At 33.3% G+C, this 25,904-nt stretch overlaps 1 protein-coding gene across 1 annotated transcript in view; it reads right to left on the reverse strand.

Moving 5' to 3' along the window:
• Positions 1-25,904, reverse strand: part of LOC143232157 (protein spire homolog 1-like) — a 120,621-nt gene that overhangs the window by 18,579 nt on the left and 76,138 nt on the right. Inside the window, exons 3-8 of the mRNA XM_076467255.1 lie at positions 20,124-20,408; positions 12,514-12,639; positions 11,863-11,934; positions 8,221-8,385; positions 6,614-6,700; positions 5,983-6,100 (exon numbers count right to left, since the gene is read on the reverse strand). Coding sequence (XP_076323370.1) covers positions 5,983-6,100; positions 6,614-6,700; positions 8,221-8,385; positions 11,863-11,934; positions 12,514-12,639; positions 20,124-20,408 — 853 coding nt within the window. The remainder of the gene's footprint in view (positions 1-5,982; positions 6,101-6,613; positions 6,701-8,220; positions 8,386-11,862; positions 11,935-12,513; positions 12,640-20,123; positions 20,409-25,904) is intronic.

Here is a 25,904-nt window from a genome sequence, read left to right on the forward strand (position 1 = left end):
TTTTAATAAAAAGTTTTAATACCCACACCAGCCGTCTTGAGACACATTTTTACTTCAAGTTGGTTTCTCGTCATCACGCATGTTTCTACTCAACCATCACCACAATGGGTTACTTCTTTTCCACGAGAACAAAAGACACACACAGAGTCGAGCAGGGCTAGTTAAAACACAAATCCAAAGAACTTCCCTTGTACCAGTGCGTTTGCAAGGGACATCAGAACAACTAATGCATTAAGGCATTTTAATCACAATTTTGATATATTGCTACTGAGTAAGAACCTTCCTAACCAGGGATGATTCTAAAAGACACCTTAAAGTAGCATCTTAATGACAACTATATATGCAACTGGAATTTTTATGTAACATTTGTCATTCTCAGATAAACATCCTGAATAGCACTTTCACCACGTTGTTTACAATTCAATTAACATTCACACATTTTTCATAAACTAAGTTTCGCACTGCGCATTATAAACACAAACTTCATTCAATTATGCTATAGGTTATGCATTTAGAAGATTTATTAAGTATTATGACTTTTTAAAAACTTACGTCTACAATCTAAATTCTTTGGGATGTTGTTTAGGTTAAAACGTAAACCACTTTAGTGTATCGACCACTACTGGTTTTATCTACCGTAAAGTTCTAAACATATATAGTTAATATATTAACTACATAACGGTTCCGTATACATACATATATAGTATGACAACACGCCATTAGATACATTAGTTTTTGATAATTCTTTTCTTAACGAGTGTTTCAAGTTTCATTTCCAAGTATTACTATTATTATTAAACTTTATACGTGATTTTACAGAAAACGTAACGTTATTTGTTACTTATTGTCATGAACTCCATATGTTTATTACATTTGACATTCTTATATTTTCATGAACGGTTTAAGTATTATTTCATTTTCTTATTCGTCATTTGTTTTCATCATAAACATTAATTTCCGGAGTGAAACGATAGAAATTACTACTATTAACTCTACATATTTAAACAGTAACAAGCCTAATTAGCTATACCAATGGTTATCATACTTTTCTGGCTCATGGGCCACTTTCTGTTTAAATTTGTTTTTGCGAGTACAAATCCAAGCCTAATTGTAAACAAATGACTGAAAATCTTAGAGGAAAATAGTCAATATTTTCACCTCTTATCAATGTCAGAATTATGACTGTTTTCATGCACAGTTGAAAAACTTGTGACGAGATGTTTCTCAATTTGAAAGGAAGAAAACACTGGTGCATTTATGCAGAATTGAAGTTAGAAGAAAGCAATGTGTACATCCACGCGAAAAGCTCAAATTGGACCTATTACAAGCTTTCTAATGTTTACATTAATTTTTGTGCGTACCACTGACAATAAGCTCCATGTACCATAGTTTGAGAATAAACGAGTTATAGTGACTGCAAAATGAGTTTTTAGTTTTGATCCCAAATACATAGGTTGGTCTGAATTGAAATTAATATATATTATTAATCTGACCATGTCGGTTTAAGTGATTGTAATTGGATGGGTGATGCAGGGTTTAGCTTTAGAGCGTGGTCTGGCCAGCCTGGTATTAATTTTGTAAGAATATAATTGTGCCATGTTTCTTTTTGTTCAACACTCTGTTTATATCAGTATAGCTTTTCAAGAGGTCGTGGGTCACAGTACAAACAGACGGAGGTGCAAAGATACGAAGTCACCACTTGCTCCAGGGTTTCCAAAGTAATGCAAAACATAACGAAAAATCCACTAATCGCATCGATTCCTTATTTTGTGATCAGGATGGTACTATAAATTCTTATTCTTATTCACCTCTAGAGGGTTCTTGGTTCTTCATCTGCTGCGGTTCCGTGGTAGAACGTTTTAAATGTAGATGTTATTTTTTTTCTACTGCAATGAAGACAATTGGTCAAATGTAGGCACAGCACGTGAATTGCTTATTACTTCGTAGGTCTGAGTCTACGTCAGTTAAAGTGGGCATATATATATATGTGTGTATGTGTGTGTGCACGCGTGTGCGCATTCATATATCTCCCCTGAACGGAAAAAAAATAAAGTGAATGTCTTGAACATTTTTTTTCAGAAATTATGCTATTCTTTTCATTTCATTTAATTAACTTACAATAACTCAACCCACTCTAAAACCAAATTAATTAATATTATAGATTTATCGAGTTATTAATTGGTCAGAAAGTTAAATTACGTGTTAACAAGTAATAAGAACGTATTTTAAACACATTAAAGATTTAAAAAATACGAGTTTTAATACGGCAGTATGAGCTGTTGAATGGAGGGAATACGTCAGTGAAATAAAAAAAAAACAACCTAAATTTATGTAAAACAACAATGCCAAAAATGCTCGAAATTATGCCACCTTTTGATTCTCGCTTACATTTACTTTCCTGAGTTTATCTCAAAATGTGTGCATGAATATTTCGTGTCCTTGAGTTTCCTATGGAAAAATATTTATCTTTTTATTAGTATATTCAGTAAATAAACCGATAAAATTACGCACAAGTTCTACTCAAATTAGTCTAGAAAAGATGGCGGAAAACACTTTACCATAAAAAACTAAATTAGACCACAACAAAATATATTTGAAAAGTGTTATAACAGGAGTAATGAAAAAATTGCAATATAAAAACAAAACACTACCATGGTAACTGTATACTATCACATTTCCTTAAAAAAAAAAAGCTGTGTACCTTTACTGTCTGACTTCATGAATATTTCCTCAACGCCATAGAACACGGTGAACAATTACAGGGATAACTGATCAGATTCGAGGTTTCGTTCCCATTTTGTTACATTATTTGAAACACTGAGATGATCTTAACTTTTGATCCTATACATAACACTATCGCATTAATTACCATACGTAATATTTTACAAGTGTCTAGACGTTCAGAACTGAATGGCCTCGAGTCTCTGAAGTCAACGCCCATAAAAATACCGCTTTGATGAAGTAATACGACGTTGTTTTCGGCATTTCTCAAATCGTTATGCACATATTTTGTGAATACTTAGTAATTATTTACGATTATCACGTCGTTAACCTCAAACATTTACAAAGACAAGTCGAAATCATTTCTAACAGCGAGTTGTCCTGCAGAAGAATCAATTCATTCTCATTGTTAGAAGTTTTTATTTTGCAATATTTCAGATTTTAATAAACCTACATAGCTATGTTAATTACCGGGTTAGTGTTTAGTTTTGAACTACGCAAGTAGAATGCTTTCATCAGAAGCTAATGATTATTACACGAACCAAGTAAAACAGAGCATTCTTTATTATTGTTCCACACATAATAAAGAACTTCCTAACCCTCAGCCTGAGACATGACCCTAGCCCTCTTCTCCACGCAGCACTTAAAATGTCTTCGTGCGGCAATTATAGTGAAACTGTTTCACCTGTATAGCCTACAAGACTATAGACAAACGTTTTATGGATCTAGACTTCCGCATACAAGAAATACGGGTGATCTCTGACCACTGTAATTATCGTCAACTTCTCTATTCGCTCAAAAACGACTACAATTTTGACTGCAAAACAGAATTTTACATAGCTGACTGGTTTTCTTTGAAAATAGTTTTGTTAATTAACATATTGCATAAAATTATATGCTGTGATACGTTACGAGATTTATTAAAAAAAACAACTAAAATATCCGGTTAAAACCTGACACTGTAGAAATTGAGCACTAAAATACCTTTTAATCAGTTTTCTTTGTGTGTTTTTTGTAAGCGTCGCACGGTAGAAGACGAAGCTTAAAACATCACAAGTTCTGATGGCGCGAAGCAATGTAGGAAGTTTTTATTTTAACGTAAAGAACACAATTACCTATTGGATTTGTGTTTGTCGTAGAAAAACACCGTAAATTCTAGCATATATGCTCTCAAACTTACATCTCTAAGGTTTAGAAGATCATAAAAAACCGTCTCGTAGAATAATCCTGTAACAACACAGAAAATTATTTGTCTGTCATATCATAACAGGATAATAGGTGACGACAATACACGCATTCGAGTTCATTTCTGAATAACGCCTTTAATAATACGGGAAGAAAAAGCAGTATGTTAATAACACGTGGCCCATAAAAATACACAAGCTAAAAGAACTGAAAACATGTAGCAAAACATTTAATGACATCAAATGCTATAAATTAAAATGATATACAAGTTTCCACACAACAAAATTTAAACTTCCAATCTAGCGTTCACACTGTCGAACATTTATTGTGTGGTTACCTCTCGGTGCATAATAAAGAAGTGACAGCTGTATTACACCCATACAGCTACATCTGTTACTCTACTCTGAGCTGTATGAATAGCCCAATCTTACCACATTCACGGTGAAGTGATTTTGATTAAGAGGAAAATATATTAACATGAGATTTATTTTTATTTTGCAACAATAAAACAGAAAGGTCTCTTGGGGGTTGTGAATTCATCCATACAGCACCTGTCTCACAACATTGTAGGGACACCAGTGCTTTTTGTTAGAATATATATGAGATTGCTTTATTTGATATTATGCAATAACCTGTAGCGTACATTGTAACAATGTCAATGTTCTGCGAAACGTGCACGTATGTAACAAAAGCAGAGCTAGTAACCATAAGATAGAAAAGTTATCCTATCTGATATTAGTCTTTTCTGGTAGAAAAAAGAAAAATGGCAAAAAATATATATTTTTCTAGAGCTAAATTTCAGGGTATTGAAGTGAACGTTTAGAGATGTTTCCAAGGGAAGCCAGAAAAAACATTCATTTGGACTTTGTGACTGTCACTAATAAACCAGCAATAAATACATCTTGAAACAAAAAAAAACTTGTTATAAATAAACAATATCTTTTAATATCCATTTGTAGATGTATGAACTTTACATCTGGTGGTTTTATATAACATTATCACATAAAATGTTCCTCTCAAGCCACATCCTCCACATTATTTTACTTACACCAAGTCAAACTCGATATCATAATCACATCAAAATCCAAAGACACCCGAAAATGAATTTTTTTTATATTAGGGTTTCTGAGTGGCCTTAAAAAATCAAGATCTGAGGTTCACTGAAAATACTACGAAAACCCAGTAACAAAACGCACTAATTCAAAAGATACTAAAGCTTCCCGACAACGCTAAGTTTTACATAGGATGAAATAGGCCTAGCAACTTCTTTCAAATCTATAAAAGTTTCACAGCATTTTGTAAAATGGTTTTTTTCTGTTTAGCTAATGTTAAAAATAAAAACAACTTATAAAATGTGCATCTTAATTTTCGCCACTGTCAGCGTACTTTTTATATTCAGTATCTGTTCCAAGTCACCCGTTCAAACTTAATTATGAAAAATACAAGATAATATTTTAGTGATCACTCTGAACTATCTGATATTTATACCACTAACTCACGAAAAAAAACACACCAAAAAAACGTTTATTTCATAGGATCAAAAATCCTTTTTTCTAGAATTGGCTAACCATGAAAGTGTACGGAAAATACAAATGTTGTTGTTGTTTCGAATTAAGCACAAAGCTATACAATGGGCTATCTGTGCTCTGCCCACCACGGATATCGAAACCCGGTTTTTAGCGATGTAAGTCCACAGACATACCACTGAGCTACTGGGGGGCAAATACAAATGTACTGAAGACTGCTAGAGCATGTAGGCATAACGAATGCTAAACTATCACGCTATAATGTTATAAGAAAAACAAAAATCTAAGCCAACAATTATACATTTGCAAAAGTTTAATATTTTCATTTTTTCAAAAGTAATGATAATTTTTGTAATTTCGAATTTTTAATTTTTCTGATTCAAATATTTAACTTCTGCAAAGAAAACACATTCAATGAATAACGTAGAAACTTATTACATTCTTTGTATAGCTACTCAAACAAACGCTAGCGATCAAAACACGGGATAACAAAAACAAAAAAATTTTCGCCTTAGTTATCCGCCACCTAGAGGACCAACACGAGTCTTACCTGAAGCACTTCTCTTAGGTATTGGTTTCAGCTTTGGGTGTTGTCTGATGGACGCCATTAACTGTTCATAGAGAGTTGGTGGTCTCTGTGGCGGCGGGGGTAGTTTCCTTTTGGATACCTATATTAAAATAACGTTTATATTTTGTGAATGGTTTGAATTCTGTCCATAAGCTTCGAATAGCATAAAATATACTCTGTATGAAAACATACTATTTTTTAAGTGGATTTTATAAGTGGCCAGATATTATTTTACCCCGTCCATTGTCTATCTCTGTATAACAGTATAACGCAGTATTCAAATGGGAGAATCAGGTAATTGCAATCTTCATATCAGGTAAAATAAATATTTAAATAAATAAATTATTTAAAAAGAAACTAAAATCGATAACATGATATGAAAAAAAATGCCAAAATGGTAAAATTTTATTTATTTGCCCACAATTACAAAAATTCGTCTGAAAATTCGTGGATTAATAAAAATAAATTATTGATAAAATGTTTTGGATTCACTTAGGAGTACATGGGTGTATACATACCTTTTATAAATTATTATTGTTTTATTTTACAGCGACACTTTACAAATGAAAAATAGTCCATTTGTTTAAACTATGGCAAGACAAAAACAACATACGGGGACTAGAGGTGGACGGGAACGGATGAATTCCAGTATTAAGACACGTGCGTCTTTCTTGAGTCGGGGTGGGATATCTCCATTCACCTGCAACACAGACAGACCATTTTTTTTACCTATTTTGTTTTTCTCTTCTGCACACAACTAGCGATGCCCGAGTGGTCGGTGCCAGAGTTCTGTACCTCATGCAACAAAGATACAACTTACACAACATACCTCAACTTTAGCGTAAATTAAGAGGGCATTTTGATGATTATTACAAACACATCTCAGTGATTTTGTACTCAACTTATACGATAAATAAATACCACTGAAGCACTTTTCACACACAAGTAAATCTGATCAAATACTAACGAATGCAAGTCTAAATTCGTATACATCTATTCTTTTGCTAGAATTATTCATTCCGAAGAAAGAAATTCCACAAAGCATAATTTGGGCCGACGTATTTCATTCAATTTTACTAATGTTTTACGCCATCTGATACCTTCAACTCAGTTTTGTAACAGTTCGTTTTTTTTTTGTAACTAGAAACCTCGCGAGTTATGCTGCCTAGGTCCCTGAGTTTTGGACAATTCTGTACTTACATTAACATATGTTTAGCTCACCGTCCACTTTTGTACACCTTATTACGACATGACTATTACATAACTGTTCCTGAAGTGACCAATTCGCTTCAAGTTCTTTTGCTATAATACTGTTATCCACATTACGATAGAATATAGTATTTATCAATACGTTTGCGTGAAAGTAAGAAAGAGTACCAATAAACACGCGAACAACAACACTATGTTATGTATCCAGTGTGAACTTCTAGCACATAATCTGAAAAGTCAGTTACAACCTTTGACAAAAACAATGTTTGTCACGATAACTGTCGTCCACTGAGCACTTAGTAAGAAACATAAATAAAGCAGCAAAGGGACAGTACAGTGATAAAAACATTGTAACCCATTGTTGTCGCACAATAAAACATCTGTCATCCCTCGGTTGAGTGAGGAGTTACACTCACCAATAATGAACAAAATGAATAATAATTTGCGCATATTAGCAACGTCCAATGATACACAATAAGTATAAGTGACGAATATAACTGTTTTGTTAGAAAGTTCACGTTTTAATTTTAACTTTAGATAAAGGTGGTTCATCGCATTCAGTGCACGTCATTTCCCTTTAAAAATAGTGCCATCGTATTTAAAGTACAAAGTATCTGAATGCATACATACATCTAGCGAGTAAAATACAGACTATATATATGAACTCACACTGTTAAATGCATTTTGTCCTACAATAATTGATTCCACTTTTTAATAACATTTTATTATGTTTTTAATTCTTAAGATCTACTTTATTCCTTCTTGTTCTTCTTACCTCATTCCATAAACAACTGACGATGTCCTGCCAAAATGGAATACATTTATTACACTTTAAACACTTTTATTTATTGTGCGACACACCATACCATGGTATTCAATCAACATATACACCGAAACAAGTTAGCTTTTGCATTTAGGATACGAGAGCGGGAGAGAGATACATATAATAACAATGGTACGACAATCGAACAAGTTATTTATAATTCATCACACTACATAAGTTACACTTACCATTATTTTGTTTAGTTTGTAACGCCGAGAGCGGATGTCGTCCAACAACATTTCGAAAGGAGTCAATTCGTACTCAATTGAGTGTTGTGGGTGTGAGTGAAAATCAACTTTCTTAAGTTTTACTCCTTGTCTCAACTGTTTAATGACCTGCATCCATAACATCGCCTGAGGTAAGAAAATCATATTAAATCAAGTATCATAACTAGAATTCGTAACTTTATTCTCAGTGCTACAGATCATACGGAAAAGTTAAAACGAAAAATGACCTAATGTCAACAATATACACATAGAAATTCATCTGTCCAATGTTTAGCTGTAACGTAAGATATAAAACAAGATACTATTTGTTGTTGCTTTTTGCAAAGAAAGTCAGATTGTTTTAATTTGAACATTTTTAGCTATCAACAAATAATAATTTACTATTTAACTTTATTAGTGTAACCGAATCTGTACACACAATGAGGAGAATAATGCAATTCACACCGCACAACAACTGCTGCTGTTAATTGTACAATTAAACCTGTCTAAGGCGCAATCACAGGGGACCAAGTACAATTTCCGGCTTAGGCAGAACATACATTTCCTTACTTATATATAATTTTTGAGCGGAACGTTATACTTGCTTGACTCAAGGGAAGTAAGACGTTTGTGAATAAAGTTATTATACTGTTTATACCATATTTATTAGAATAAGAACAAAAATAAGCATTCAAAATATACATAAGTACACAAAATATTAATCAAATTTATTTAAAGAAAGTGTCCAATTTCAACTGTTTCGTTTTTTTTAATGGGCTTTCTCATGCGGTGAAAAGAGAACACCAATTCAACGACCTTTTCATGAAGTTCATTTTCCCCCTTCATTTTTGCATGCAGTTTAATAGCGTTAATATAATTTAACACTTGCGATGATGTAGGAATTTCTATTTATTCACTAGCTTTTCCATTTTGTTTATCTTATGAATCTCACACTGTTACCATCTTGCGATTCTATTATAGATTTTAAATCAATTTTATCAGTTTCTGTTGAAACATTCTTGTCAACGTTCACAGAATCATCAGAGTTTGGATTTCACCAGAATTGTCATAACAAACAACTTCTCCACAGTCTCCGCCATTATCAAGAATAAATCCACAGTTTTGAAAGCACTTTATTACGCATTCATCTTTTACGCATTTGATTGAATGATTTAAAAATGTAATTACACCTAATACGTCAATTTTCATGGTCATTTCAGACGCTCTCTTACAGTCGTCCATGTTTGCAATAATATGCTGAGGCATCAGTTTTCTGTACTTCATTTTTATACACAGCATAATTCCATTATCTGGTGGCTGTTGAACTGATATTGTACATGGAGGTAGAAAGACTAAACGAACATTTGAAAGTTGAACTTTTGGGTGACCAGTAGCATTATCTAGAAAAAGTAAGATATTCCTATTTTCTTGTTCCATTCTTTTGTTTAATTTAACTGCAAAAATAATGACGGCAGAAAAAAAACAACAGAATATATTTAACCAATACTTACTGTAACAAAATGTTCGAGAATTTATTAATATTTAAACACTTTATTAATTAAATAAGAAATTAATATTTAATCAAAAACAGTTTTCTGCCTTACTCAGGTTCTAATCTTACTTGTTGGTAGATGAGGTTGGTGAAAGATAGTTTTCCGTCCGCGTTACGGAGGTTCCGCCATATTGAGGGCCTTTTACAAGAGAAATCTTAAGATAATGCTGCAAAATTTTGGTATTTCCGGCTTATACAGGTTTTCGCCCTATGCAATTTCCGGCTTATACAGGTTTTACTGTCTGTACTTTAACACGATATAAGTATTTATGTATCTCAGAACGGCTGGTATGTGTATTAACACTTCTACTAATAAAGCAGAGAATAACGTTTCGACCTTCTTAAGTCATCTTCAGGTTAACATATCCGTCATCACGTATATAATATTTGCACTCCAACCGAAGTTCTACATAAAACCATTCATCATTAAAACCACTAACTGTATGTGATCCATACTCTTAGAAACACCGCAACCCATATATATTGTTCATATATTACAAACCTTTAACAGTCTATTAGATTTAAGTTATTATATTTTAGAAAGAAACAACGGATGTGCTGCTGAGATGTCATTAGAACCTCAAAACAAGTTATTAATAGTATATTCATAAGCAACTTGCTACAACAAACGATCATTGTAATTATAAACAAATAAATGTATGGTTATAAGTAAAGAAACGAGTAAATTATTAGTGAGTTTATTATTATTTCTTTGTCAGAGTTACGTTAATAACACTGCACAACAATGTATTTGAAAAGTTTTTGCTGATTGTATCTGGCGGGTAAGCACAAATATAATTTTGGTTTTGCTTCAACAAACGTTTGTTTGTTTTTCGAATTTCGCGCAAAACTACTCGAGGGCTACCTGCGCTAACCATCTCTAATTTAGCAGTGTAAGACTAGAGGGAAGGCAACTAGTCCTCACCACCCACCGCCAACTCTTGGGCTACTCTTTAACCAACGAATAGTGGGATTAACCGTCACATTATAACGTCCCCACGGCTAGGCTCGGATTACGAGTCGAACGCCTTAACACACTTGGCCATGCCGGGCCTCATCACGTAGGAACTCTGAGAAATAGACAGTTAACTGTTTACTGGCAATAACGTATTTAATTGCGTCCATGTTTCTAATACACTATTAAGTTCAACATAATTAATTGAAAGTGTTTTGCTCCTGAATTTCATTTGTATTCAATGTCCGGTGCATCACGTTGCAGTATCCAACAGTATTCAGCAAGCATTGACGGATTCCAGATGCCCTAATATCGTTTTTTCATTGTAACAATGTCCTGGTGAAACTGAAGATTTCGATGAAACGCTACGTGATGGGCAAATTTGGATGTGATTTTTGTGATCAGCAACCAAAAGTCTATGAGGAACACACAACAGTGTTCAAGAAGTAAAAACTTTGTTGTGCAGTGTATTTAATTTGTAAAAGTTATCACCTTTAAAACGTTTGTCTGAAGCATGGCTAAAAGAGAAGATTTTTGAATTGACTGAACAAGCAACAAAACTTAATCATAACTGACAAAGAAGCCCTCATAACACAACGCATCAAAAGGCAATAGCGATGAAGTTCGACATGGCTACAATGATAACTTAACATTTTAAAAATATGCCGCAAACTGTTTATTCTTTTTTACTACAATTATTTTCACAATGTCAAAATTGGGTGTTTTTGGAATATAAAGTAAAATTAATTTTGCCAACGGATGCAACAGTATCAATGTAGATTTCTAGATTTATAAAAACAAATTCAAAGTCTACAGGTCCCATAGCATCTAATGTTTTGTGTTGGTGTCTGGTGGATAGTCTACGGTAAGTAAGATTCATTAACAATTCATTTTTTGTTTCAACAAATAAAAACATACAGAAGTATATACTTTATTTAAACTTTCTGTTGTATCTATCGTTTTGACGCTCCTTAATACGGGTATGTTACTAATAATGACGAAATTTCAAATAGATGTCCGAAATGTTTGCGACTAACCCGTTTTTAAAATAGGGCTTAATATAAAAGCAGTTTAATTTTGTCAAATATATATATATATATATCCTTTAACAACTTACCCAATCTTGAAATTTCAGCATATCCAGCATACGTCCTTCAGTAACATCTTCCCTGACAGATTCTCGAAGATCCTGAGTGAAAGCCACAGATAATGATTAAGCGATTGTAAAATCTGCATTAACATTTAACACACATCTGACGAACAAGTATCTGGCTGAAACATAATTATTCCACCAAAAGTTTAGGCGCAGCTTAAAATATATAATAAAGCTAACTTCAAATTGTAATCCTGATCTAATAAAATATTAAACACATTGGGAGGAATAGTTCATGTTTCAACATTTGTTTATTTCAGCTTCAATAGATGGCGCTACACCTGCTTGCTAACCATATTCACCTAAAATAGCGAAAAAAATGCAACGATTTGTATATTGTTCTATTTGATTTCATAATGAACTTAAATAATTACGCGATATTTTTAGTTGTTTTAAAAATCAATGATTTTAAACAAATAAAAACATGATGCAAACACAACCAATAATTTAGTGGTATTTAGACACAAAATATCACCTTCCCATTGGCTAAGTCCAAACATAGGCGTACTGAGTAGGTGTGAATATACACTTACGTCTGTAACTATGATAAACCAACTGTTTATCTTGCAAGTGTTAAGTTATTTCGCCAGAAACTATTGATAAAACTAATGACACCTTTGTTCCTTTGGAAATTTTTTCGAGGAAGCTAGAAAGTTCTAAGGCTTCGGCAACAAGTGCTCGACACACTGCTTTATAGTGGCTATCGGCTTGGGACGGACACAAATGGTGAGAAGCACACATCTGAAATGACAAATGTAAAAATATTGTGGGCATTTCGAAAAGACAACTAAACATTTTAAGCATAAAACAAACTAAAACGTCAAATTGAACACTTTTTAAAGTAACAATTCAAAATTAAAATATACTTCTCACGGTTATATAAAAGAAGAGACAAAAACTCCAATCCAACATTTTACACACAGAAGTAACAGTAGATAAAAAGTATACAAATTACAGTAGGATACAGTGTCAATCATTTACTTCTATTTTGTTAAAACCCATAAGGCAAGATTAAATGTATTAGTAACACATCAAAATTTTTCAACCTTTTTTTTTTTTTTTTTAAGTTGAGTACATGGCAGATATTATGATACTAATTGTTGATATATTTCTGATGACATTGTTGGACAATAAGTCATATAAATATTAAGCTCACATTTCATGAATTATTTGCTACATAAAAAAAGCAGAACTGCTCAGTAAGGGTGGAAAGATGTAAAAAGTTAGTTGTTATACTGTTCAAAACGATGTAAACCTATTGTTTCATAAGATTCCTCCAGGACTAATGTGCAAATGACTATGTACGTTAAATGAAAATATTCACCATATAATTTGAAAATATCGAACAAAAACATTTTATTTTCTGATATATCTTTATTCACTGAATATTTCTTAAGAAATTAGTTTCTCAGTCAATTTTACAAAAGGGCTATTAACACATCTATATAGTTACACAAATACAAGCTTTATAACACAAAAGTAGGTTCAAGTGTTTCGAAGCACAAAAAATATCGAATTTCTTTTCATCAGCATCCACAAATGCAATATGCTGTATTTTGTACTTATTGCAAAGCTACTAAAACTATTTGCCCCAGTCCTTAATTCTAAACTATTATCCACAGATTTCTAGCGCCACGTGAGGTTTTATCAAAATTTTCAGATTTTCAATAACTTGAATTGAAGTAAAATGTTGTTTGTTTTATGTGTTAGGGAGTTGATTCATTGCTACTCCCAGTTTGTGTGTTCACTGAAAATATGACAACTTGATTCTTACTTCCATCTAAGACAGCAGCTGACAGAACTATTTAAGAAAGCTAGTTTCAACAGGCTTAACTGCATTGTTCAGGTTCCACAGCACACCGGAAGTCATACGAAACAGTTTTATAATTATGGAGTGACACTCGAGTGTACTTTTGATACATAGAAACATTCAATACACAAAAAACATCGTAATAATATTAGAAAATTTGAGTTTGTAAGCTGTCTTGGTGAGGAATTTTTTTTATTATTCCATTTGGCATGTCTTTCGGTTATCAATGCGTGAAATATTTGTTATTCTGACCAAAAAGAACTAAGTGACCGATATTTTATAATACTTTTTACAATCTTAGACAAACGTATGCTAACTATCATAGTTCATATTAAAATGGTTGTGCATTCTAGTCGTCATAAGATACACCTACAAGAAAAATATTCACGGTAACATAGGCGCATGGCTATACCATTAAGTCTTATATTCATAACATCTGTTCTTCTGGTATTTCTACGGAAACAGGTGGTGTGTGTGTATGCATATACAAACACACACTTACATGCAAAATAAATGCCCAATATTAATTGTTCTTATAAATGCCAACACAACTACTACAAATTACCAATGAACCACAAATCGACCATATTGCTCAAATTCAGTATATCGATTTATTTGAGCTTCAAAACTTTGCATGTGGACAGAATATTAATTACGTGACGTCATCAGACAATTTTTAATATGCAGTAAAGTTCTTTTCTTTTTGTGCACACCTTACAGGAAGTCCATTACATTTTTGGTTTTTACGATTAACTACACAGAAATGTACGATGTAACCATTTGACGCCATTCATACGCAAAACGAACTAGTATTTTAACAGATAAAACACATTAACAAGAAAGTTTATTAGATTCTTAAAACTATTAACCAGAAGACTTATCACAGAGCAACCAGAACTAATTTTCTATTGTTCTTGTGAAAGTGTTGTCACCTCACACACATATATACACACACACACACACCAAAAAAAAAAAGCTAGGGAATTAAAATGTACACAGAAGCAGTTGAGAGAAATGGTTAGTCTTGAAAGATACGAGATCTTAGTATAAACTAACCTCAAACCTGATTAGAACTTATTCTAGCCAAACACCCACATCAAGTAGAACCAAAAGCAAGACACACATCACATATACTTATACAATGTACACATATATAATCTATATACTAACAAACATGCTTCTCAGAAAGATGAAAACTTTGTTTCACAAAAACGCAAAATGCTGCATGAAATAAAATAATTCGAGATTTTACCTGTAGTTAAGCACAAAGCTGCACAATGGGCTGTCTGTGCTCTGCCCGCTCGGTTTTTAACAGTAGAAGTCTGCAAATATCCGAGATTTAATTTAATCTACCATCATTTGAAATATTCTTTCTTGCTATCCACACAACTGGTAATTATTTACGATGTATTGTAAATTTACGGTATAAAGTTAACAGACTGTCAACTAGTATATAACCAAGCCGCATTATCGTGATAATAATAATAATTCGGGAAAGATGAAACGCTAGCTCAACCTTCCAAGAATTGCCGTCGTGAACAGAAAGGGAACTGCACCATTGTTACGCGTTAAGCAAGCGAAGCACCTCTCCATTGTTGTCCCAGCGATCTTGTATATTGTCATACACCTGTTTCCGGCTGACAATGTGGAACCGTATAAAATAAAACATGGATGAATAAATAAATAAATGTCGGTTTTATTTTACAGTTTCCTTCCTATAACTGACTTTCAAAGCAGGTACTTTTTAAATGGGAACATGCTTAACACAGTCACCGACAAGGAAATAATTGTGAATTTACCAAAACACGATACACTAACCAGGCAAGAAAGACGCAACAAAACCATCAACATTGTTGACGGGAAACCCCACATTACCTACAGCTTATGCTAACTGGGATTTGAACCAAAAAAAGTTTTATTATACGTGAAAAAAAAATGCAGATAAAAACATCTTTATTTACATAAAATTTAGAAGTTAATGTAAAATGATTTTCTTAAAGATTTTGTAACTAAAGACTTTTTGAATGCAATAAATAGTTTTATGTTATTATCTGAATTATGTCTAACAGATTTACCTTTATATGTTTATTTTAGTGCCTACGCTAGTTTCTGTATAGTTTTTTTCTTAATATGACGTATATTCTTGACTGTGTATTGCGCAAGTAGAAAATTCTTGAAAATGAGAACCAACAATATTTATTTTACGAAATTGCGCTAGAATATTGTTGAAACGTAAAAAAAGTTGCAATTCTTATATAAAAACCGACGTGCCGAAAGACATGGACAGCTACAGTCGGTGCGCTCTAGGTCTAGAAAGCTGTAATTGTGATTAACGTCTATTAACTGGAAAACTACAGAATCTGACTAGGAAAGTTATAGATTTCAAACGTTACAAAGTCTTCAACTTCAGCGAATAATTTCAGACGTTAGTATTTCTACGAGGATATTAAATATCTTCATTGGTAAGAAGCGAACTAGTAAGCAGCGCGAGTGCAAGCAAGCTAACTTAAATAAAGTGCAATAATATCAACTCAGTTTGTTCGTCGTAGACCTGGATAGTCGATAAAATATTCATTTCTAGACCAGATATAACACTCATTACTGTTTGTAAGTTTGTAAACTTTTGTATATAAATAACTATTAGTAATAAACCGTTATTATAAAATGTATTGGTTTTATATATTTCAATAAAATATATTTGTGTTCAAAAAGGAAACTGTACGTATTAATCTTGTTGGCAAATAACATAAATTTAATGCATATTAACATTTAATTAACTACATTAAAATTTCCGGTTATTTGAAATAGCAGTACGTAACATAATAAATTGGAGACTCGTCTCAAATAAATTATAATATGTAACACGTTAGATATTGCAGTAACATTTGTAACTAACGAGTTTAACGTAGGTTTTTGTCGATTTTGGTTTTAGTTTCGCCCACTATTTTCGATGTCTTTAAACTTTAATATGGTTTGGTTTTGAATTTCGCGCAAAGTTATTCGAGGGCTATCTGCGCTAGCCGTCCCTAATTTAGCAGTGTAAGACTAGAGGGAAGGCAACTAGACATCACCACCCACCGCCAACTCTTGGGCTACTCTTACCACCGAATAGTGGGATTGACCGTCACATTATAATGCCCCCACAGCTGAAAGGGCAAGCATGTTTGGTGTAACGGAGATTCGAACCCGTGACCCTAAAATTATGAGTGCTTTGTAGTTAATATACCATATTTTGAATGAGAGGTGTAACGGATTTACTGTTATACGTGTATTTCAAAATCTACATTTCTTTCAGTTTAATGCATGTAACGCATATTGTTAAATACGTATTGCGTAAGTTCCGCCTATTCTCTATTGTAGAAGATTCTCGAGTGTAAAAATCAAGAACATATGTTTCAGAAAAGCATCAGTGTGTCTTTACTTATTATTGCCAAGTGAATTTTCGACAATCTCGTTTAAAGAGTGTAAAAGCTAGCTAGCTAGTGGAGAGACAATGTAATTAATATTGTTGGTCTGCTACATTCAGTATACTATAAGCCTCGGAAGCTATAATTGTGACAAACGCTTATTAATCGGAAAACTATATATATTTGACCAGGAACGTTTATAGATTTCCAACATCATGAACCGTTCAACTTCGGACGTTAGTACTTTATGGAAACATTAGATATTTATCTTCTTATGTGAAAAGTAAGCTTGTAAACTGCATTAGATCAAATAAAAAGAGAGCTAGCAAGCATTCCTATCAAGTGAAGCGTATCTGTAACGGCATTACAAGTTTTATTATGTAATGATGTCAGTATAAAATATATGTATTTTAGAGCAAACGTGTTGATAAACAAAGAAATCACAAAATTACAGTTTTCCTCAGCATGCAAATAAATAGTATTAAACCATGCCATATACAGCATATCAAAAAATACAGAAGTTATATTCCTATATTCAAGTTATTATCCAACAATATATTATGAGATTATCATAACATTGCAAAGTTAAAATCAAAGAAGTCTTGAAAAGTACGTTGTGGGCCATCTTAGGTCCGACCAGACTCCCACACAAATGTATCATTACTATGAAAATGAATATGCCAGAAACAGATAATAAAAATTGAACGTAATACAAATAGTAGGCTTTTAAGTGTTTTTTTTCTGTATTAATTTTCTTCTTGTTTCTTTGATGAACGAACTGTTATTATAAATTCGTACCTACATATGTTACAAGAGTTCTATATTCCTCAACTCCGAGAAACTCATGGCTTGTTATAAAGAACTACCTTCCAACAAGATGGTGCACCACCCACTTTGCTCGTATTGTTAGAGCGTTTTCAAACCAAAGTTTTCTAGAGCGTTGGATTGGTTGGGGAGGGCTATTAAACGACCCATTCGTTCTCCCGATTTTAATCCCTTTAGATTTTCATCTTTGAGGTTTTTAGAAACAAAAGTCTACCACAACAAATAAAAAGTTCATGAAAAAATGAAACATCGGATTCGTGATACTATCTTACCCATCCCTACTGATGTGTTGGAAGATGTTTTCTCAGAATTTGAATGCAGAATTACATTAATTATAGTGAATGATGGAAGATACACAGAAGTCCATTAATTATTAGAACTTACAAGCTTACTACTTGTCTTGATATATAATAATAATAAAGCTATTCAACTTTATTTTTGGTATACTAATTTTCGTATACTAATTTTCGAACACCCTGTTTATACTTCAAAGACGATCTAAACGAAACAAGACAAACAAAGATGTTAATTCAAGCAATTTATTACCTTTCGTGAATATCTCTAAACACAGATTCTAATCTTCATTGTGCATTAAAGCACATTTTAATTTGGTTAGTTTGGTACAACTTAAAAAAATCAAGTGGAAACAAAAATAAACAAAAAACGCTGAATTAATTAAAAAGATCCCAGACTGTGTGTGTAAAATGTGAAAATATTACATTGCTTTCACTTTGTAATTATCAACATTGTGAAATACATGTTCATTTTATAATGACACCTTTAAACTAAACATCAATAAATTAAATAAGCTTATTACAATAACATTCATTAAGTGGTTGGTCTACCAAAACAGGTTATTAGAGCCATTGTCTACAACACGATCAAAGAAGGGCTATCTTGTGCTAATCACTCATCCTTCAGTCTTAAAGTATTGTAAAAAGCTAACTGTCAGTGTTACAACGATCACAAACGAGAAATTTTTGTTTGAATGTCTGGGACACTTGCCAATTAGTAACTACAAATGCTGAATATCTAAAAAGGGCAGAAAGACAGTGCTGCAGGGGAAACATGCGTGGTCACAGTGGCTGGCGCCGTTTCCGCCAACAACTATACACCCACCGAGGTTCAATGATTTAAGTAGAGGAAAACCCGGGCGTTGGTGAAACTACACTGTGGTCACAATCCACCTCTTCGTAAAATACGACGGGTTTCATGAAACATTTAATCTCATGGGTGTAAATGAATTTTCAGATAACATACAATGATCCCCTCGTATCACTTGCTTGTATGAATTCACGTAATTACTGAAAAAATGGATGTGTACTTTTCTTTTAAGTACGAGTTCGAGTTTGTTTACTTGAAGCTGAATATAAAGCTTCACAATGGATTGTTTCGAGACCCGGTTTCTAGCGTTGTAAGTTTACCGCTATGCTTTTCTGGGGTTCTTCCAAATATGGATAATACCTACATACATCCCAATGGATGGTGATAAAACCATTTATTCCAGAGGAAATTTTAAACAACTCAGCCGTCAATATTTTCATTTTTTTTCCGTAAACAGTTCCTAAGCTTGTTAAAAAAAAGCTCCAAAATTATTTCAAAAATAAACTTTTACGTCAATTTGAATCAATGTTACTCCCTAAGGTAGAAACATAATATTATGCTGAATACCCAGTCCACTTAAAAACTTAATTTCAGATTATAAATGCCACAAAACCACGAAGTTTTAAAACTCTGATATTTCTCGAAGTTAACATTTCCACAGGCACACCTAAAATACGCATGTACAGCCAAAACCGACAAGACATAACAAATCACAAATATTAGCTACATATGTACAAACAACGTGGTAACCTCCACCTTTACACTAATCTATACTTTAACAGGCATACAAAAAAAGTTTTAAACTTCATCATAAAATGAATTCATAAGTGATTTTGTTCAAAACGTTTTAGAAGTTGCTTATTTCTTATTATATTTATACAAAATTACTTATATTGTCTGTAGTATTCTTAGCAATCAATAACTGTTCTACAGTACAAGCTGCTTTCTACAATTCTCATGTAAGTGTAAGTGTATAATAATTAAATCACACGTCACATGTATGAGTTAAGAAGTATTTGTTTGCGCATGCCTCGTTAGATGCAGTTGTTGTCTGTTTGATTATTGCTTAATGATCTCACCTCGATAACTGTCTGTAATGTTAGCCCATTTCTTTTTTTACTGTCTCCTTCGTCATCCATTTCCAAAGGATCATCTTCTCCGGAGTCCTTCTCAATCCCTTCATCGGCATTTTGGGATCTGAGATCATCGCTATAGTTGCCGCTAGTGTCTGATGCATCGTCAGGATCCGCCGATGTCATTCGGTCAATAAGTATTTCTAATGATTGGCTTAGGTTTCGATCCTCATCTTCACCTAAACCGTAATCCAAAGCATGGAAGAGGATTAGGCCTAAAGAAGTCACAATCTGAAAAACAATAACGGAAAGTCATAAAAAGGACAAAAATAATATTATCTCAATAAATCTCCAAGCTTTATTTAAAAAGTACAACTAAAACATATAATTTTCATTCCTGTATAGGGAAGAATAATCAACGTTTCAATCATTATATTAATAGAAAATAAACGAATTCCAGTTCATTTTCGGAAAACTTGCTATAATATACTTAAACACATCATGAAATCGAATAGGACAGTCAGTTTTTAGGGTGTAAAGACTTTAGAGTGAAGGTAATTTTTTATAACAAAGAAATCACAACCACATTTCAAAAAAACTCGTTAGCAGATGCTATGACATGCCAATCAAAGTATATACAAAATATGTTAGTATAGCTTTTCTACTTTTGTCCTTTATTTTTTTTTTACGAATTCATACTGAATGCAAACAAGTTCTATTCTATTCTTCTGTATTATAATGAAATCATCAACAAATATATGAATTCAGTTAAGACTGTCTTCCGTTGGGAATACTGAAACATTAAATTCTACATACAACTGTGGTAAGCAATAGTACAATGAATCTTTGTGTATACGTTTCACTTGACTTGAATATATTATTTTAAAAATAAATGGATTACGTATTGTTCGTTTATTGTAGAGATTTATCGTCAACAAGCCACAAACACCTTTCGTAAAGAATTCGAACCCCATAAAAACCTGACATTTGGCGGACAAGTTTGGATTATACATGAATGATAATTGAAGTAGGCATCTATACAAACAACTGCAGTGCGTACAGTGTAGAGAAATCACGTTATATTACTATGTCGACTGACTTTCATACTTGGACGGAAAGAGACGAATGTCTTGAGCTTAAAAGTATTGAACTACGAGAGCCTGTTAAACAACACGAAGAAAGAGAAGAGAGGCAACAAAGAAAGAGAAGAAACTGCAAGTAGAGAGAATAAGAGCACCAGCTGAGATCGTCAAACTCACTTAACAGAAAAAGGAAGGACAAGGACCTAAAAATGACAACGAGGTCAAGACTAGTCAACCCAAGCAGTCAAATATGATGAACAGAAAGACGATGTTTTCCTGCAGAGAGATGATGTTCAGAACTGGGACAAAGCGATTGGGTAGTCTGTCTTAGCTTACTTCTCACAGAAAAATACCTACAAGTGTACGCAGGCATGACATAAAAAGATGCAATGGACTATGACAAGTAAAACGTGAAGAAAGTTTTTGATGGAAACTCAAAACTGACACTGGAGAAACTGTATTTTAGGTTGTGGCACGTCTACGGCAATACTTCACAAGGTGAACTAAGATGGCCAAGCGTGAAAATAGTTTGAGGGGCTGGCAGTTCTACTAATACGTAAACACTTCATGATCATGTACTCAACTGGAATGTCACTATTCTTAAAGGAGAACCAAACCACGCAAATGAGTTTATCAAGCTGGCAGAACAGTATATGGAAGCTCACGGAAGGAGTATTACTTGGCAAGTCCAAAAGTAACCAGTTAAAGTCAAAACTAGTGGTGGCTGGCCAGAAACATGATACCAGCAAAGGTGACAAGAACTCAACAGACGACAAAGAGAAAACATACTATGTTTGCTATAAAATAGGAAAAATTACAAAGAAGTGCAAATCCATCACCAACAACCAATTGCAGAAATCTCAATATAAAGCAACTGGAGCTACCAAAAAAGAGGGCGCTAGTAAGGTGCTGTGGAAAGGATCTACTAAAGTGGTCATCGAAATGGATTATAAGGTGATACTGGATGGAAAGACAAAGATCTACCATTCAAATCTGTTGAATAGGTACTCTGAAAGAAAAAGAAGACGTAACTGGTATGGCTATTCAAGGTACAAATGGATGATGTAGGTGTGGTTGTCATAGATGAAGAACTAAAAGATGGTGACTTTCTCATAGAAGATAAAGACTTACTAGACCTAAAACTGCTAGAAAGATGAGACAGACAACAACTTTAACATCAGTGAAGAGCTAATCGACAAGGAGAAGAAAGCTACAATATTTACTGTGAGAGTATGCAAAAGTCTTCAAAACCAGACCAGGCAAAACAGACTTTGTGAAACACAAGATCGAGACTACAACTAAGGATACATTCAAGGTAAGGCCCTATCAGATTTCCTATGCAATGAGAAACCTGATAAGGTAAGAAGGTAAGGCAATGTTAGAAACTGGAATAATCGATCTTTCAAATTCAGCCTACTGTTCATCAGTGATAATTGTGAAGATGATGGATGACTCAACCCATTTCTGTGTAGACTTCTGGAAGTTGAACCTTATGATAAGAGTTTGACTGCAAACCTATAGACAACCCAAAGGCTATCATTGCAAAATTAGATAGAGATAACTTATTTTCAAAGATCTACCTCAGTAAAGGTTAGTGGCAGAACCTAATGGAGACAGGATCTAAAGAAAATGCCTAGCATAAACACGTGACTAGGGCACTTGACCATCAATTTTATTTAGTGATTTAATATTTAACAATTATGTAGTTTTCATAAGAAGAGTTGAAGGTTAATTATTTTAAAAGCGGTAATTATGTTAAGTTTCATTACTTAACTCTATGAATCGTACACTGTGTAGGCCTTTTATAATATTGTTGACGTCATTTTACTCGAAGCTTCTAAGTTTTCTAGTTTTGTGAATATTATTATCACTAGAGGGCTAAATATTTCTTGATTGCTCTGTTAGGTGTTATAAACAAGTGCAGATAAGTTAGTGAAGATAAAAATTTAAAAAAGTGATGTTAAATTGCGTGACTGTGTATTAAACCATAAGGAGTATATAGCGGCGATTCCTAAAGTTGGTTTCGCAGTTTATATTGTAATAGCAGAAAGAGATGAGAATAATTTGTCTTGTCTAAGGACGTTTTGCAGTAACTGAACCCGCCCATGTGAACTTGACGAAAATATTTTGGTTTGTTTTGAATTTCGCGCAAAACTACTCGAAAGCTATCTGCGCTAACCGTCCATAATTTAGTAGTGGAAGACTAGAGGGAAGGCAGCTAGTCATCACTACTCACCGCCAACTCTTGGGCTACTCTTTAACGAATAGTGGGATTGACCGTAACATTATAACGCTCCCACGGCTGAGAGGGCGAGCATGTTTGGTGTGACCGAAATTCAAACCCCCGACCCTCAGATTACGAGTCAACTGCCTTAACCACCTGGCCGTACCGAGTCTTAACGAATAGAAGAGCTGTTTAAAGTTCAAGATAATAGCGTGTTAACCAAGAGTGTCACAAATTTTTGTTAATACGTTTGAGTGATTTTTAATACATAATTTTAATACAAGTGGATTTTGTGCTGCTCGTTTGTTGTTGAAATTTATCGCCAACAAGTCATCGACATCCTACTGTAAAAAATGCGTCCCCAATAAATACGTGATAAACAGATTTTGCCAAAAATATGTAATGAGCTAATGTAACACTACAGTGCCAAAAAAGCTATATTCTTGGTTATAATGTCACTGGTTATGAAACGTATTACAGAAACCAAAATGTGATATGATTACCTTACTTGAAATACGCTATATTTAAGGCGAAGTTGCTCACACAAGCTACAGCCGTCTTGAATTTTCAACTACTAATCAAAGGTAAGACAGCCGGTCAGTAGCACTCTACCGCCCATCTTACACGCTAATGGACTGACTGACACAATCTTGACGCACCCATAATTGAAAATATGGAGAATATTTTGTCGTAACGTACAGAACCAAACTTCGTTTGCCATCCGTGAATTCCACAACTACCACACAGCCAACTCGTGCCCACAGCAAATAACGTTCTATGTTACGTACCTTAACACATGTTTACTGAACGTTTGTCACTAATGATACCTTTTTAAACGACCTGAACAATGAATAAAACTCTACACACTGAATTGTAGTTTGGATATATACAAGGAAATCAAATGGTATAGCTCAAGTTATAAAAATATATAAAATAGTTTAGTCCCAGGCATAATTTGAAAACCTCAGACTCGGTCAGAAATTAATTGTAACTGGATAAGAAATTACTTGGTAGCCCATAAAAACAAAATTTATAAGAGTCAAAGATTACAGTTTTAAGGGATCACCTTACTTTTATACAAAACAAAGAACAGTGAACAGAACATGGCTCTACCGATTTCGTAAAGACAAATGAATTATAGTAATCGAATAAAAGGTAGTTCTGGAGTGATGTTGCATGTACGGTTTTTCCTGGTGATGAGTTAAGTTCAGAAACGACCAGTCCCAGGGTTCATGGAATAGTCCCCCCCTTTAATATAACTACATAACTAATGACACCCAGCAATATATGTGGGTTTGTGCCCGATAATGAATACTTTAATCAATATGCATGTATCAAAGAATTTAATCTAACGTGTGTATATATTTATAATTTATTAGAGGAATTGATTATATAGACATATATATTATTATTATTATTTAAACTAATGGATACTATTCAAAGTTCCTTCAGCATTTCAAAAGTATAACATCTATATAAGAAAGTTTTACCTACAGTAATCAAGTTCTACAGTCATACACTCAATGAAACTATTGGCAAACGCGCAAACATCTTACCGTTAAAACGAATCTGCATATACAGATGATTATGTAAACATCTTATTTTAGCGCTTCGACCGTTTATTTACACTACAAAGCCATTCCATTTACAGCTTTTTTATTAGCGGTATGGCTTTCTTTAGAGCCATTTATCTCAGCTAAACAAATATGACACGGATCTTGCGTTATAGCTGCGCTTTGAATTTGCATTTCCGCTATCAAGCGATTCCATTAACAACTTTCAGATAGTCGTACGACCTTCTTTTGTGTTAGTGTATCTCAACTAAAGACATGCGACACGATTCTTCCTTTCCAAGTTCGGAATATGGCATTAAATGTTCTTGGAATATCACACAACTTTTAGCTGACGATGTTTTGTTTGGTTATGACCATAAGCTACAGTTCTTCTTCCGTGTTCGAAACGTTACCTCAGTAAAACATTCAAAACAAATTACTATATGGTCTTTCAAACATAAAATGCCTCTGTTCCATTATTTATAAATCTTTAAGTAATATTCAAATACTTATTTAATATACTATTTAACCAACAAGTTTCTTCACTTCTACAGTCTCAAGTTGGCGTAACGAATTCTAACAAGTGTGCAACTATATCTCTGTTGCTTGTTTCGAATAAGATGTTTTCATTATGGTTTATTTGTTTACGAAATATTGATAAAATATGTCACACCTCTTCGTTTATATTACTTTCAGTGTAACCTGAGAGGAGGGACAAAGTTTTTAAGAATTACATTATTCTGAGCTAAACTAATAGAAGTGTTCGCTTAAAATACATTGTCAAGTTCTTAGCGTATGTAATGTCGCTAGTCGTCTATCCTCATAGGCATAATGTTGAACGTGCATGATTAGTTTGAGATACAGAATAAAGATTTGAAATGTGTTCATTTGTTACATAACCAGCCATCTTGCGATTAATGGTGAAATT

Source organism: Tachypleus tridentatus, chromosome 11 (assembly GCF_004210375.1).
Source record: "Tachypleus tridentatus isolate NWPU-2018 chromosome 11, ASM421037v1, whole genome shotgun sequence".
NCBI lineage: Eukaryota > Metazoa > Arthropoda > Merostomata > Xiphosura > Limulidae > Tachypleus > Tachypleus tridentatus.